The sequence below is a fragment of the Magallana gigas genome, chromosome 9, assembly GCF_963853765.1.
Source record: "Magallana gigas chromosome 9, xbMagGiga1.1, whole genome shotgun sequence".
Lineage (NCBI taxonomy): Eukaryota > Metazoa > Mollusca > Bivalvia > Ostreida > Ostreidae > Magallana > Magallana gigas.
In genome coordinates, this window is record NC_088861.1 from 46,648,868 (window position 1) to 46,663,584 (window position 14,717).

The 14,717-nt window shown below is 31.1% G+C and overlaps 1 protein-coding gene across 1 annotated transcript in view; it reads right to left on the reverse strand.

Moving 5' to 3' along the window:
- Positions 1–2,720: 2,720 nt before the first annotated feature.
- The window catches only part of LOC105342034 (uncharacterized), a 67,591-nt gene continuing 55,594 nt past the window's right edge, over positions 2,721–14,717 (reverse strand). Inside the window, exons 5-33 of the mRNA XM_066072519.1 lie at positions 14,402–14,580; positions 14,051–14,195; positions 13,649–13,818; positions 13,226–13,456; positions 13,063–13,125; positions 12,696–12,854; positions 12,456–12,593; positions 11,965–12,063; positions 11,250–11,344; positions 10,089–10,283; positions 9,351–9,422; positions 8,746–8,851; positions 8,509–8,646; positions 8,187–8,250; positions 7,881–8,019; positions 7,642–7,694; positions 7,392–7,500; positions 7,198–7,301; positions 6,998–7,100; positions 6,525–6,702; positions 6,354–6,423; positions 6,133–6,199; positions 5,154–5,239; positions 4,665–4,791; positions 4,497–4,538; positions 4,211–4,348; positions 3,633–3,764; positions 3,453–3,515; positions 2,721–3,261 (exon numbers count right to left, since the gene is read on the reverse strand). Coding sequence (XP_065928591.1) covers positions 3,193–3,261; positions 3,453–3,515; positions 3,633–3,764; positions 4,211–4,348; positions 4,497–4,538; positions 4,665–4,791; positions 5,154–5,239; positions 6,133–6,199; positions 6,354–6,423; positions 6,525–6,702; positions 6,998–7,100; positions 7,198–7,301; positions 7,392–7,500; positions 7,642–7,694; positions 7,881–8,019; positions 8,187–8,250; positions 8,509–8,646; positions 8,746–8,851; positions 9,351–9,422; positions 10,089–10,283; positions 11,250–11,344; positions 11,965–12,063; positions 12,456–12,593; positions 12,696–12,854; positions 13,063–13,125; positions 13,226–13,456; positions 13,649–13,818; positions 14,051–14,195; positions 14,402–14,580 — 3,334 coding nt within the window. The 3' untranslated portion in view covers positions 2,721–3,192. The remainder of the gene's footprint in view (positions 3,262–3,452; positions 3,516–3,632; positions 3,765–4,210; positions 4,349–4,496; positions 4,539–4,664; positions 4,792–5,153; positions 5,240–6,132; positions 6,200–6,353; positions 6,424–6,524; positions 6,703–6,997; positions 7,101–7,197; positions 7,302–7,391; positions 7,501–7,641; positions 7,695–7,880; positions 8,020–8,186; positions 8,251–8,508; positions 8,647–8,745; positions 8,852–9,350; positions 9,423–10,088; positions 10,284–11,249; positions 11,345–11,964; positions 12,064–12,455; positions 12,594–12,695; positions 12,855–13,062; positions 13,126–13,225; positions 13,457–13,648; positions 13,819–14,050; positions 14,196–14,401; positions 14,581–14,717) is intronic.

Consider the following 14,717-nt stretch of genomic DNA (forward strand, 5'->3'; position numbering starts at 1 on the left):
TTGTGATTGGCACACGTTATTTTTGTTTATTTTATCATTCATAGGTCATGATAATAACTGAGCTAATCATGACCACAGCAGTTGGTCATAACCACAGTAGTTTGTTATGACCACAGCAGTTTGTCATAACCACAACAGTTTGTCATGACCACAACAGTTTGTCATGACCACAGGAGTTTGTCATGACCACAACAGTTTGTCATGGTCAAAGCAGTTAGCTGCAGGTTTGTAGCTCCCAGTCTTACAAAAATTGAACGGAAGATCATTCCCTAGATCGATAGCTTCAGACCTGCAGCTATGACAAAGGTAGACCTAGCTACGTTTCCGTACATGTTAAAAATTGTAATTTACAGCGCACAGAAAATTTGCTTATTTTTATAGGTATTTTAAGATTATTTGCATACTTTAACTATTCAAATTACACTTTTTCGAATTATTTGCAAATTTACTCGACTCCATTTCATATTCCAAGATTAAAATATATAGTTGTGATAGTGAGAGCTACAAGAGCGATTCTCTCCTTATGGTCATGCCATTCTCTCACATAAGTTTGATATTCTTAATAATATTTACGAGAGACATTGATGATGACTCACAGTCAGTATTGAGATTAAAATATATGTATACATAACAAGATACCACGTGCACGGAACTTAAAGCAACCAAAAGAAGAAAAGAAGTGAATTTGGGTTTTAAAAAAAAAAAAATTAAAATGAAAATTTCTTTACTCTCTGTAAATGACCTACAAATGTACATATGGAAACAGTGACGTCACTGTAGGAAAAGACTAGCTGAGGGAAAAAGTATGCCGTAATCGTTGGAATAGGATGGAATAAACAAAATAATATTATAATAATACCATCATCTTATATCTGGGTATCAACCTTCTTTTAGGAAGTACGATTTTTGGAAAGAAAAAATAATAATGAGCTCGAGGTACATTTTATAAAGAAAATGAAGAAAAAACCAATGCTGAAAGAAGAATTCGATCGTCTTCAGATATCTTCTTAGATCTGGTAAATTTTACTTATTTTGACTGTTTTTAAATATATTTACATAATTTTACTCGCATTCTCATTAACTTAGAGTATATGTTATAGTTTTTTAAAAATATGGCTTGGCTGAATAACGAATATATTTGCCAGTTCAAGTAGTAAATTGATTTCTCATCAAAACAGAGTAGTTTAATTATTTCATAAAAATTGATTGTTCAAGTTTTACTTGAATACTTGTATTTCTTGCCGCGAACCGGTTTTCAAATTTCTATGATTATTATTTTCTTAACAATCTGCATTTTATCGCATTATGTCGTCGCAAACCAGTTAATGTCTGGTGCCCGGCGGTCGTCGCAAATAAAAGTATGTTGCTGTCTTCCTTGGAAGACGGTATATAAAGAGTTGAAATAATTTAAAGTGTTCGGGTTGTGCACTTCCTCTCCTTTGTGATTGGTAGAAAATACATGATGTGAAAATCTACATTTATTTCGTTGGTTGAAATACTGGTCGATGTCCAAAAGGTGTTGGTGATTTAATCTGACAAATTCTTGTTCAATCTTAACAGAAAAGCAATGACTACATGAGGCTTGGACATTCTGTTTAGACTTTGGTTTTTGAATTATCATGCTTCGATTTATGAATACCATGCTTGTCTTATCAAATAAAGCTTTCAACTCTATATTCAACCTTAACGCATTTCTAATAATCAACCAAACTTTGAGCGTCAGATTTTAATCAGTTATAAAGCATGATAGTGAGCTCACAATTTTTCGTTATGTAAACAAGGCTCGTACCATGTTTTTGTTTTCATTGGTTAAATATTCGTAACCGATGCATAAATCACTACCTAATTTAATGTTTGTTTTGTTTATATAAAAATTTTGATTTATGCATGTAAATGATAATTAAACTTTTTTTGATCGAAAATACTTCAAAGTTAACGAAAATACTATTAATATTACCACTGTGAATAAAAAGATTTTAAATTCTTTGTAATAAGAATGTTACAATAGAAACAGTTTATGCATTTGATACTTATATAAAAATTTTAAAGCAAGCTAAATAAAAACGTTTATTTATGCAAAGTATATCAAAATTAATCATTTTAAGGCAAAATTATAAAAACAAAACGAAATTAAGATGTTTCATCAAGAAAATTAAACCTAAAAATTAACAAAATTGCTAATCAAATTTGCATTGTTAATTTGACCTATAAAAAAGACATTTGGGCAACATCTGTCACCTGAACAATATTAGTCATCCTATTTATGGACTTGTATTATTTTTTTCAAACGTTCAATTGTTGGGATACAAAATGATATTTTTAATGTATAGTGGGTCATCTCTCCACGTTTTTGTTGATTGAAATCGGATTGTTTTCCAACAGACCTTCTTTAGACTATGAGAAAAATATGGAGCACAGACTCACTCTATAAAAGAAAATGCCTTAAATTTCAGTATTTGCAGGTTTGATACGTATACGCCTGTCTGAGGCAGTATATTCTAAATACTGAACATGTTTAAAGGTAAAAAAAAATTAATGACATTTTAAATGTATATTGTTTTAAATGATTTTTTAAAAAAAATACCAGAATTATTGATATTTTAGAAAATACTACAGAGTTAACATTGTGAATAAAGAGATTAAGAAAATCCTTTGGATGATTTATTACAGTGTTACAATAGAAAAAGTTGCTACATTTGATATTTAAAATTTTTTTTTATAGCAAGCTAAATAAAAAGGTTCATTTATGCAAAGTATATCAAAATAAATCATTTTAATGCAAAATCATAAAAACAAAACGAAATTAAGATGTTTCATCAAAAAAATTAAACCCCAAAAATTAACAAAAATGCTAATCTAAATTGCATTGTTAATTTAACTTTAAAAAAAGACATTTGGGCAACATTGGTTCCCTAAACAGCAATAGCCATACTAAAATCAGTTTATTGAGTCATATACAAAATATCTGGACAATGTAGTGGTTTAATTTCAATCGGCCCTATAGAAAAAGTTACATTGGTAAAAAAAAAATGTTTACAGACAGACGGGCAGACAGGTGGGCAAACGCACGTCGGACAAAAATAATTAAAATTGCTCACTTAAGCTTTAAGCTTTGGTGAGCTAAAAAGTACAACCAACAACTAATTGTGTACTTCAAGGACCGGAAAGGGGTTTCCTTTTCAAACGTCTTTTTTACAACTGAGCTACTCTATACCTCCTTGTCCAGGGATTAAGGTTGATGGAAAACCGAAACCTTCTTTCCTGTGAAAAACAATATCTTTTTTTAAAAATATAATACACAGATTGAAAAGCTTGGTTATAAAAGATAAAGTTTATACTTGAAAGGATTTAACCTTTTAGTAGTACATTTATTTGTTAAAAAGTAAAATATGTGATATTCAGGAATAGCTGTTGAGATAACTGATGATAATCAGTATTTGTAATACATGTACCGTGCTAGCCTTTTCAGCTTCTGGTTCTAACTTTTTGGATGCATTATGGGATTCAACCAACGTCTGAAAAACATGTATCCATATGTCAAAAAACGGATGACTGAATATACTTTGGTTTCGTATATTTATTGTTGAACAAGAAGTTTGCTTTGGATATTTTCACAATATTAACCTACTAACCTTTTCATGGGAAACACTTAATGAACAATCCGTAGAAATAGTTTTCTCTGTCACAAGTGACTCAAAATCCTTTTCTTCGATATTCTTAATAGTTGTTGTTAACCTACGAAGCCCATCAAATATACTCCTTTTCTAAAATTAAGAGTTCAAGGTAATCTTTTATATATCTGCGTATTACATTTTGTAGAAATATTTTGGAAATGGTTATAAAAATACATATAACTAAAGTCTGAAAATCACTTTATTGTTGTCTCTTTCATTTCAAACAATAAAACCGTTTTAACATGTTATAACTAATTTTTGCTTAACTCTTTAACATTTAGTACATTTCACTCTGTTTCATTGAAATTTGAAAAGAACATTACAATACACATAAAATAACTTTAAATGTTTTAGTTTTTAAATTATCTATATAAATAAGTATAAAAAATGTCTGGCAAGACACTTTGAAAAGTACGAATGTGAGAGGGTTAACATTTTGGTATCAGGAGTATTATTACCCTGGAGAACCCATACGTACGAGTCTCCAGGATACAAGTTCTCAAAGGTACGAATTCTTTAGCATTCCACATTTCTACCTTTATTTTGATCAACTGCACGTTGGTTGCTGATGTCGACGTATCTCGTGATATCGAAGAAGTCTCCTTCTTGCTGTGCTCCGCGATACTTATAAGGGAACTAAAGGCTGGGTATTTGTTCTTAAGACCTTGCATCACCTTAAAAGCAATATATAAATGAATGGCATAATAACCATGATGAACAAAGTAAATGAAAGCTGTGACGAGATGTATTGTTTTCAGAAGTTGTATTTTTATCATAGAACTATATAAAATGTATGTTAAACCTGCAAATGTTACCACTCACCTTTCTGTTTAACAGCACATGCGAAACAAATATGAAAATTCCCTAAAATTATATTATAGAATTAAAATAGCATCATCACATATAACTTGACTATGTGTCAATTAATCGCCAATCTCATGTAACCCCCCCCCCCCTCCCCCCCAAAATATCAAATAATGCAAGATTTACCTGAAAAGAATTTGTAATGACAAATATATATTGGAACACATCTGCGTTTTCGTTAACGGCGAGAATTCCGAAAAGCCAGGTCACACCAAGCACTGGTAGCAGTGTTCCGAGTGACCGCAATCCAGATCTATTAGTAAAAAAGATTGTAATTATTAATTAAAAATGAAAATAAAACACGGGCAATTGAGGTTCAATTAAGTAAGTTTCAACAAAATGTACTGTAATCCCTATACTCTTCTGTTTGCCCATTTTTTGTTTTTTGTTTTTGTTGGACTTTAAAAAAAATATGTTCCAATATCTTACGTTATCCGGTATCATTAATTATTAAACTGAATTTTATGAAAGTTTCAGAACATAAGTGAAAACATTTTTATAAGTGATTGCTAGTACTTGTTTACAAGCGTCTTACATGTTGCAGCATTTAGATCTAATTGTAGGGCAAGAAGAAATAAATTTATCGATATGTTGTACATTTTAAAGTTTACTTACATTGCTTTTTTCTGCAGTGAGGACTTTGTCATTGCGCTTGAAGCACACAGCACCCTCACTAATGAGACAATTACCAATAGGTTTAACTGAAATTATAAGGCAGGAACGTAAACATCATACGATTATTCCATACAATAGTTCAACGATGCTTAAAACTAAAAATAAAATGCATGTTAATGAAAAAGAAATATTACTGTTACTCTAACATTACACATTGTACTACTATATCAGTTTATTGGGAATGGAACACAAGTTAATTCATTTATTTATGTTGATAAGGATGTCTTTTCGGGTAAATGATATCCACACTATTGGATAGCACTTACAGGTTTAAAAGAAAATGAAAACGTTTTTAAAGTACTAAAACTTTAAATTGAGAAATTCATCATGCTCTGTCCGGCGATATTTGAGTTACACATTTTATTGCATCAATTGATTTTCATAAATATCTCAGTGTTAAAATGATAGTTTTTCACATGAAGGAAAGCGTACCAAATTTTCTACTTTTATAAGGCCTCTCTACATTTTTTGGTTACATTGCTTAGATTGAGTCTATGGATATTTTGCATTGCTAACGATCTGAAAGTAGCCCTGATTATAACGTTTAAAAAAGTTCGAGATGTTCCTAGAAATTTCCATATGAAAAAAATGTCTGATTATAAAACTCCGTAAGATTTTTTAGTCGGTGAAGAAATCTTAGATTTTGTCCCTTTCATCGATTTCAATCGTACGTTTTTGACAAGCATGTCCATTATATTTTGTCGGTGAAGAAATCTTAGATTTTGTCCCTTTCATCGATTTCAATCGTACGTTTTTGACAAGCACGTCTATTATTTTTGTTAAAAATCTTCAATAAGGAACGGAAAGGGTAAATTGGGACAGCCTATAGTAACTTTTAGCTCTAACCTTGAAAAATATGACGCATCCAGCACAGAGGTACTGTATGGTACAAAAATATCAATATTGAGATTTAACTTACGATTGCAATGACACAGACTGGAACAATAAATGCATAGAGAGAACCACTTTCCATGGACAGCCAGCAACTACATAAAAGCCAAACCAAATTGTGTATACTCAATGAAGTCTCAAATATAAATTAGCAATAATAATCAACAATGTTGAAATCAATTCAAGTATAAATAGATTGGTTCATACTATGATTTCACAATTCAAGTCTACATTAAATAAATTGCATACTATGATTTCAGGTGATACTTTTCTCCCCAGAATGCTCCAATACTTGTTACTGTAATTAGGACTGGAATGCCTGCATAGAATGAATATGAAATAAATAAAATGGCAAACATCTCAAATTTTATTTTACTGAGTTTTACACATGAGTTCAATACATAATGTTTTCTGACTTACCCCATATTCCTAAAAGAAACCAGTGGACTCTGGACTTAGATTTAAAGTTGTTTGCTACATACATGGCGTAGTACGTGACAGTTATACTCATGAAGTAATAGACGCCCATCCCCAGCATACTGAAAAAGGTCACCAGGAAAAGGTAGTGAAGGGTGGCCGTTATAGCAATACACACACCCTGAAATTGTTAAGAATGAAAACTCTTTATGACATGTTTATTATCTAATAAACACTTTCAAATATATAAAGTTCCTTTTCAGTTTAAGTTAAATATAGTTTTGTCGGTCGACTGATATGTGATATGTAAACACAATACCAATTGGTTTCTCTGACATCCTGAATAATATATTAGAATAATTCTTGTTTAAAAGTTATTGTGTAAATGCAATTACGTCGAAGTTATTCTTCTTATAGTAGGTGTTCACCATATATGAGTATGTTAAATGCTTCATAGTGCTTTGATATACATTTACCTTATTACTTATCTCTTCTACCGCAGAGATAAAAATAACGTAGGCCAAAATTAAGGATCCACAGAGATTCAACATTATAATATTTTGTTCGCTTTTGATATTTCTGAAATAAACATAAAGATTTTAGATTTTAGCTTGTTTTCTGTAATAATACTTCAATGAGTATTGAGTTGGTATCAATAAGAATGCATTCCACTTACCTCCATATCAGAATATAAATCAGAAGTGTAATAGCTGTGAAGGTAACGGAGAGAATCACACCAACTAAAGACATCGTCTTCAAGGACTGCTCGTCTTCCGCCACCTTCACGTCAATAAGGCACAAATTCGTTATATATATAGCAGGGTTTTTTATACTCAATTTAACAATCATCTATGAAACAAAGAATCTTACAGGGGAATATGGTCTCATCAAAATGGCAAAGTTTGTAAGATGGTTAAACTGGCAAACTGTTCTTTCGTGATCACTATGGTTGACTTTGCACCCTTCCTCTGTCCATTTGCTAGTTAAATGTGAAAGGTGTTCTCTTGTTAAAAATAATTGTTATCAAAATATCTTACAATGTGTGCGATTATTGAAAGACATCTTTTTATGCCTTTATTTCATACTTTCGTGTGTTAAAAGAATAAACAAAAACGCTTACCTATCAGTAAAATTCCAGGAAACACATAATACCTGCATTTTAGCAGGCTTGTTCTGTTTAGAAAATTAAAGAATATTTTTTAAAAAAAGTTACATTATTAAGTAGTGCTGTATGATTCAGTAGTTTATTCAATGCATTCTTCTCAAAACGCATTGAAGCATGGTATGCATTTTTTTATTGATATTATCAACCTTTACCAAAGTTCGGGAAAGAGTAGAAACGCTCAATTGGAATCTTACGTTTTGAATGTGTCTAAACGTTAAATTCAGGGGTGGAACTAACACTCCTAGATCGGATTGTGTCGTTAGGGACAATATTTGAGAATTGACAAATTCTTCTTCCTGAAATGTGTCCACTTGTTTTTCTCCTTTTTGGTCTCTATTTGTTATAGAAAAACGTTTATGCTTTTAATGAAATGCTTTTTGATGAATTTAACAGCTAAAAGAATATTTTCATCATATTTTATCTTCATTTCATACTAAACTTTTTATGTAAAGCAAACAACAGCACGTCAAGGCAAATAAAATAAAGTTGAATAGACTGACCTTTTAGAATCAGATGTCATGATCTCTGACATTGACTTATAGATCACAGCTACATAGTTGATTGCTGTAAAAACAAGTGCATCCAGTATATAAATGTACTTAATCTCGATATTCACATGAACCTTAAAAGATCATTTTATTAATTCCCTTCATTAAAGAACTGAATATATCAGCAACTTTCAATTTTTAAAGCAGATTAACCCGGAGACAAATATTTTTCAAAATGAAGTTTTTCATTTTATTCTTTCAAGTAGACATGGTATTAGGAAAAAAGAAAATTATGAAGTATTTCTAATTGCCATTGCATTATTGGCACACCTACCTTTCTCCACTTTCGCTTCTTGTTTCGGTAATTCTAGATAGGTTGAACGTTCTTCGACATTTTCAGAATCATTGGCTGATGCTACATCTGGAAATCGTATCCCCGTTTCGTCTATCTTTCTGTTATCTATTGACAGTTCTAAAGTACAAAAGGGTGATGTAAAACATTTATTACAATTTAAATTTTTTGCAAGATACGATTTGTAAAAACGAATGGATAAAAGTATTGTTACGTTACCAAAATTGGAACCTGTAAACTGTGTTGAAGTTATATTGTCGTTTTGAATAACAACTTCACTGAGGCGTTCCATGCTCCTTAAGAGAGAGCTAGCGTCCTTTTCCGTCTTAACGAATAATATATAATATTGTAGGTCAGAAGAAGACATAAGAAATAAAATGTATCGAAAAATAATTATATTTTACTGACAGGTGAACAAATTTGCAAAAAATAACTTTGCAACATCGCAAACCAGTATATCCCTGTAAAATTGGGCTCTTCGCAAAATAAAATCTATTAATGAATAGACAAAGGCGTTGATTAAAATATGAATAGATAGATAACAAGTACTTAGAGTAAGGTTATAGCATTGGGTACATCGTAAAAAGGACATCCCTTAGGTCACCATATATCCTATCTTCTTTTGTAAAATTCTTTTTACTACATTTCACGTGAATTTGCATGCATAGCCAATTGTAACATTGTAAATGGTATGAAGTCACTTTTTCAAAACTCTTTAAAACCTTTTTAAATAAGATTACTTAGTACTTGTTTGTTTTGAGAAAAAAATCAACATGGAATATTTAAAGATCTTTTTAAAAAATAATTACAAGATAAACACTTACCTTTTTACTTACTGTAGTCCACGACTTGGTGTTATTTGTTGATAACACATTGTCTATAACATCATAGAATGCCTTCAGTAATAGAATATACAAAACTTTGATTAACTATAAAAATACTATAATTTATTGTCAATAAATTAAATTGCACAGTTTAATAATTTAAAACATCATAGTATTTTACTCATGCGTTGTTTTCATAATGACAAGTATGCTTGTGTTATAAAATTGATAAAATTTGATTGATAAAATTTATAAAAATCGTATTTTGTCAATTTTTTCAATATTCACGAGTATGTAATTTCTTGAATTGACACAGTTTTGGAAACGTTAATTCTTGGGCGGGGATCCTAGAATTTTCCCTGAATACTAAACCATTAAAACACTAAGTGATTAAACTGTCCAATAAGTACAGAGTATTTCTTTTAAAACATTCAGTAAAGTAACTTGTATTTTATTGTCCTCATGTAAAGGGACAAAATTCAAATACTATTACAAAGATTTTTGTCTCAAAATAATGTAGACACGAAACAACCATTGAATAATAAATCCTCGCCTCTTGTTAAGAACTGAAAGAGATACTATAAGTGACTTACAAGATTAGTTTACAAAATTGCTTAGGGTCCTTCATATTCACTAGCCAAGGGGTTTCGGTTTATGGGGAGCGAAGTGGACCAAAGACCCTTGGCTAGCGAAGATCAGGGTCCTTAAATTGAATAGAAAGAATAATACAAAGCTTACTTTTTTCTCTATATGAGACCCAGTAGAGTTGCTGACGTGAACAATCTTCTCCAAGATATCCAAAGAGGAGCTCAGATCACCAGCGCTAATTTGATTGGTCGATGACGTCAGGTTCTTCATCATTTGAAGAGTGCTGCTTACCGTTTCCCGAATCTTTTCAGTATTACGTATTCCATCTTCTATTATTCCATCCAACTGTTTTATGTAAAATCAATCCAAAGTGTTTTTGTACAACATAAAAGCCCATATCAATCATAATATAATTTTCGATTTGGTATAATTTTGGACAGTTATCGATTCACTAAAGCTATATGAGCTCCAAAATTCGTTATTTTTAAAATGATTCAGGTACATTACTTTGTTGTGTTATTTTATAAAAGAGTTGACATGAAATATGTTTTTCATCAATTTATTTGATTTATATTTACTCACTGGCCGTATATGACGTCAGAAGTGACGCTATTTTTATAATTCAATCAAAATCAATCAAAATTGACATTTTTTAAAATCTTTTTTCGAATGGGAAATATAGAGCGACTCTTTGAACAAGAACGAACTTTTTGTCATTTATAAGTATTGGAGAGATACATCTTTGGTGAAAATATTTTGTTTGTTCAAGCAGTCACTCAATGTTTCCTTAAAGAAGAAAAACTGCCTCAAAACAAGCCGTTTTATGCTATAAATGAGAAAATGGCGGGAAAAGGTAAACTTTATGATGTCATATTTTTAAATTGTGGGCATTAAAATCAAAATGAAAATAATGAAAAAACTTCAAATGTATATTTGTACAAATAAAATAAAGAATTACAATAAAATAACAATGTTCATTTTAGGGGGCCATTTTAGGCTCAAATCATATATAGTCAATTTTTATGCTGGAGTTTTCGTTTTTTGCGAAAATGTTATTTTCTATTAAAATTACAAAAGTATAATGGCTTTCAAATTTCTGTTAGCTATATATTTTTGGAATAAGCCGTTAAGAATGCTTAATTAAAATCTTTCTTCTGACAAAAATTAATATTTTTTTTTCAAATCCTATTAATAGTAAAAGTTAAAGCATGCAGTTTTATCATACAAAATGTTTTTTTTTGCAGCAAAACACAATTCTAAAAAGAAATACAGCTCATATATTGCTGTAAATTGTGCAGCCTTTAAACGCACCTGCGTTGACGCGTTTATGAATACTTCAGTTGTACAGTTGATGAGGCTAGGAGATTCCCACAGCCCACTTGTTCTACATTTTCTTGATGCCATTCCTAAATAAGATTTTTTACTAAAGCAGATTTAACATTTATCAGAAAACAGCATTTCAGATACTGATATAAATTTGTCAATAGTCTGTCCTAAATTATTGTTTCCGTCAATTTTTCATAACTAACATACATGTCAATGAATATGATTGAAGTCGAAAAATCAAAGTTTTTATCATTCACACGCCATATTTTACCCTTATAACTCTCAGAAGCAAAAACAAATTTCGTACTTAGATTTAAAATGAGAAACGTGAAAATATTTTTGCTATTTAAAATTACTCGGAACTATCGTGCATTTTTTCAACTTTTTCACCCGTAGTACTTTAATGTTGTTAACAAAGCAAAATCACTGTAGCCTTTTTGCCGTGTATTGAAACCTGACAAGCTAGAGGGGGCGTTTGGAAGTAGAAATCTTGGGAATTTTTTTCATACTATTGAATGAACACTGTTTGAACCCTGAGGTATTAACTTATGCCTATTAAACGATTTAAGAAATTGTGCTGCATAAATATCCTGGACAGAGTATACTATTCTTTTAAATTTCGCCCCATGTTTTTCTTTTCAGATAAAAAAACTGTCAATATATTTTCTTAAGCAAAACTAGCAATCTTGAAAAGCGTCACCTCTTTGATTTGCTGGACAATGTTCGTACTTAGTATTTCCCGCTAGAGTGGTATTCCATGATATACCGTCTGATATTTGACCTTCACATCTTTTTTGTTCTACAAAATTTGTGAAACACATACTGTTAGAGGTAAACACATACTGTTAGAGATGTGCATATGTTATAATGAAAAATATCAGCTTTTTAGGTTAAAGAAAGCAAATTTTGCAAAGTCAGCTCTACAATTTGATGTAAAAAAATAATGTTGAGCTGATTTCACTCATTGTTTCTTTTTCTTATAAACTATTGTGTTCTGCGTTCATTATATTGTTTTTAAATAATGTTAGTTTTCTTGTCTCTTTGTATACTATGAATATTGGTTAAAGTATCTGAAACAAAACTTCTGTATTTGAGTTTACTGAAACATCCTTTATATTAGGCCTATATGTGTTTTTTTTATTTCTTTTTTTCACTTCAATTGATTGTATAAAGTATTCAAGCAAAACCTGCCTGGTTGAAGGACTGTTACATCCACCGAGACAAAGACGAACTCCGGATAGCCGGAGTGTATGCAGGTGTATCTGCCAGAGTCATCCTTTGTTCCTGACGATGTGCTCCATATGATGGTAAAATTTGAATGACTTACATCTAAAATTGACGTTGTATAAAAAATACATTTAAGGATTTCAACACTACTTTAAAATTAAGTTTGAAAATTAATTAACATTTTTTTTTCATTTTCACCCTGACCTGATATTGTGGTTTCATCTTTCTTCAAAATTAGACCCCCTTGCGTTACATTAAGCAGAGACTCTGGATTGTTGATAGTACATTGAAGATGGATGTCGTCTCCACTTGGTATTGAAAAGTCGTATTTTGGTTTCATTTCAAGCACCAACCTGGGAATCACTAGACCAAAATGAAACATGTGAATATGTAACTTTTATGATAAAATCTATTAAAAGACAAAATGTTCAATCTTAAATGCCACGTATGATATTATGCACTAATCAACTGGTACAGACAATTCCGAAACATTATTTATTGAACATGCGTAGAGTTGAATTAAAGTTGAAAAAAAAAATTCAGATTGAGAATAACTTCTTAAATTTCTGACCTTTAATTGTCAAATTTCTTGTTGCATATTTTTCAAGATTTATTACTTTGATTTTCCAATCTCCTGAAATTGTAAAAGTTGGAATTTTGAATATAATAAATTAAAAAATTTGAAAACTATATTTGAGAAAAACCCTATATATCAATGTTTACTTTAAGTTTACCTTTATCTCTTAGTAAAACATTATTGACTTGTAACGTGTGTGATGAGGTGCCATTCTCATGTTCAAACGACGTTATTCTATATCTTGTTGAGGAGCTGGTAATCAAGTCTTCATTATGAAACCACCGAATCTGGTATGCTGCAATGCTTTGTATTTGTAAATCAAACCAAGCTGATGCGCCTTCTCGAAATACCAAACTACTACTTTTAAACTCAAGTATCTGTAAAATATCTTAGAAACAAGAAAAACAATGAAACTAAGATATTAGATTTCTGGTTAATCCAGGAGATTCCTATCGAGGGGCTAAATAAAACAAATGAGAACCATGTGGGCAATTTCAAACGTTTAGAAAGCGTATAAAGATGGTTTTAATTAACTTGATGAAACATAATAAAACGTTAGTGGAATTAAAAAACACCTCACCACTTAGACACTTGACGGACACGTCGTACTGCCAACAATAACTGTTTTTCGCGTCTGTTTGATCACATTGATTCAAACCATCCTCTAGTCCATTACAGCGCACTTTCACACAGTGATCCGGACCCGACATCCTTTCGTACAAAGAACAACAGGTGCCTGAAGCATTCTGCCTGAATATTAAAATAGCAAACATACAGAAGCTATTGCTAAAAGCTATTCTAAAAGAAGACTGCAAACTCCCTGGAATTCCTTTTTTAAAAAGACATAGTAGTATATTTAAATTTCACTTTCCAATTGCTCATGTTTAACAGCTTATTACAAATACAGGCATTTAAATGATTATCATCATCATTGAAACATTGGTCAAATAACATGATTCTTTAATTCTATTGCAATTCATACCAGGCATACCCCAGGGATCTACAGACAACTGAGGCATCGGTTGAATTCCATAAATCGCTACAAAGGGTTCCCCAATATCCATTCCGATATACCTCTACCCTACCCTCATAGGGTGAAGGGCCTCCAACAATACGTGTAGTAATGTCTACAGAAATATCAACTTAAATTATAACCTTTTAATGCAATCCTTATATATTGACAATGACAGTTATACCTATTGATAGATGTAATAGAGTGCAATTGATAATAAATACAACAAATGATAATTGGAAATTGTACTGTAGAAATTTACAAATATATATAACTGACCAAGATTGAGGGTAAACCAACTATATTATATAAACGCCATACTTTTGTGTGATGTACAGTTTATGGAGACATCCTTGGAGTGTTCACAGTTGTGATTCCCCCATCCGGAGTGCTGACATTGGAGAATGCTGCTCTCATTTCCCCAACAACGGACATCGTCCATCAATATATGACCTGTCCCCGGGCCAAAAGGCTGACCATGCACTATCACAGCCCCCTCCCTGACAAATAAATCTGATACTTATGTTACTGAGCTACATATATTTAATTTTGGGAGTAATTATACTCAAACATTGAAAATATCATGTGTGCAATGTTATGTTTGTTTCCTCTTCACTTAATCGAAATTGTGAGTCAA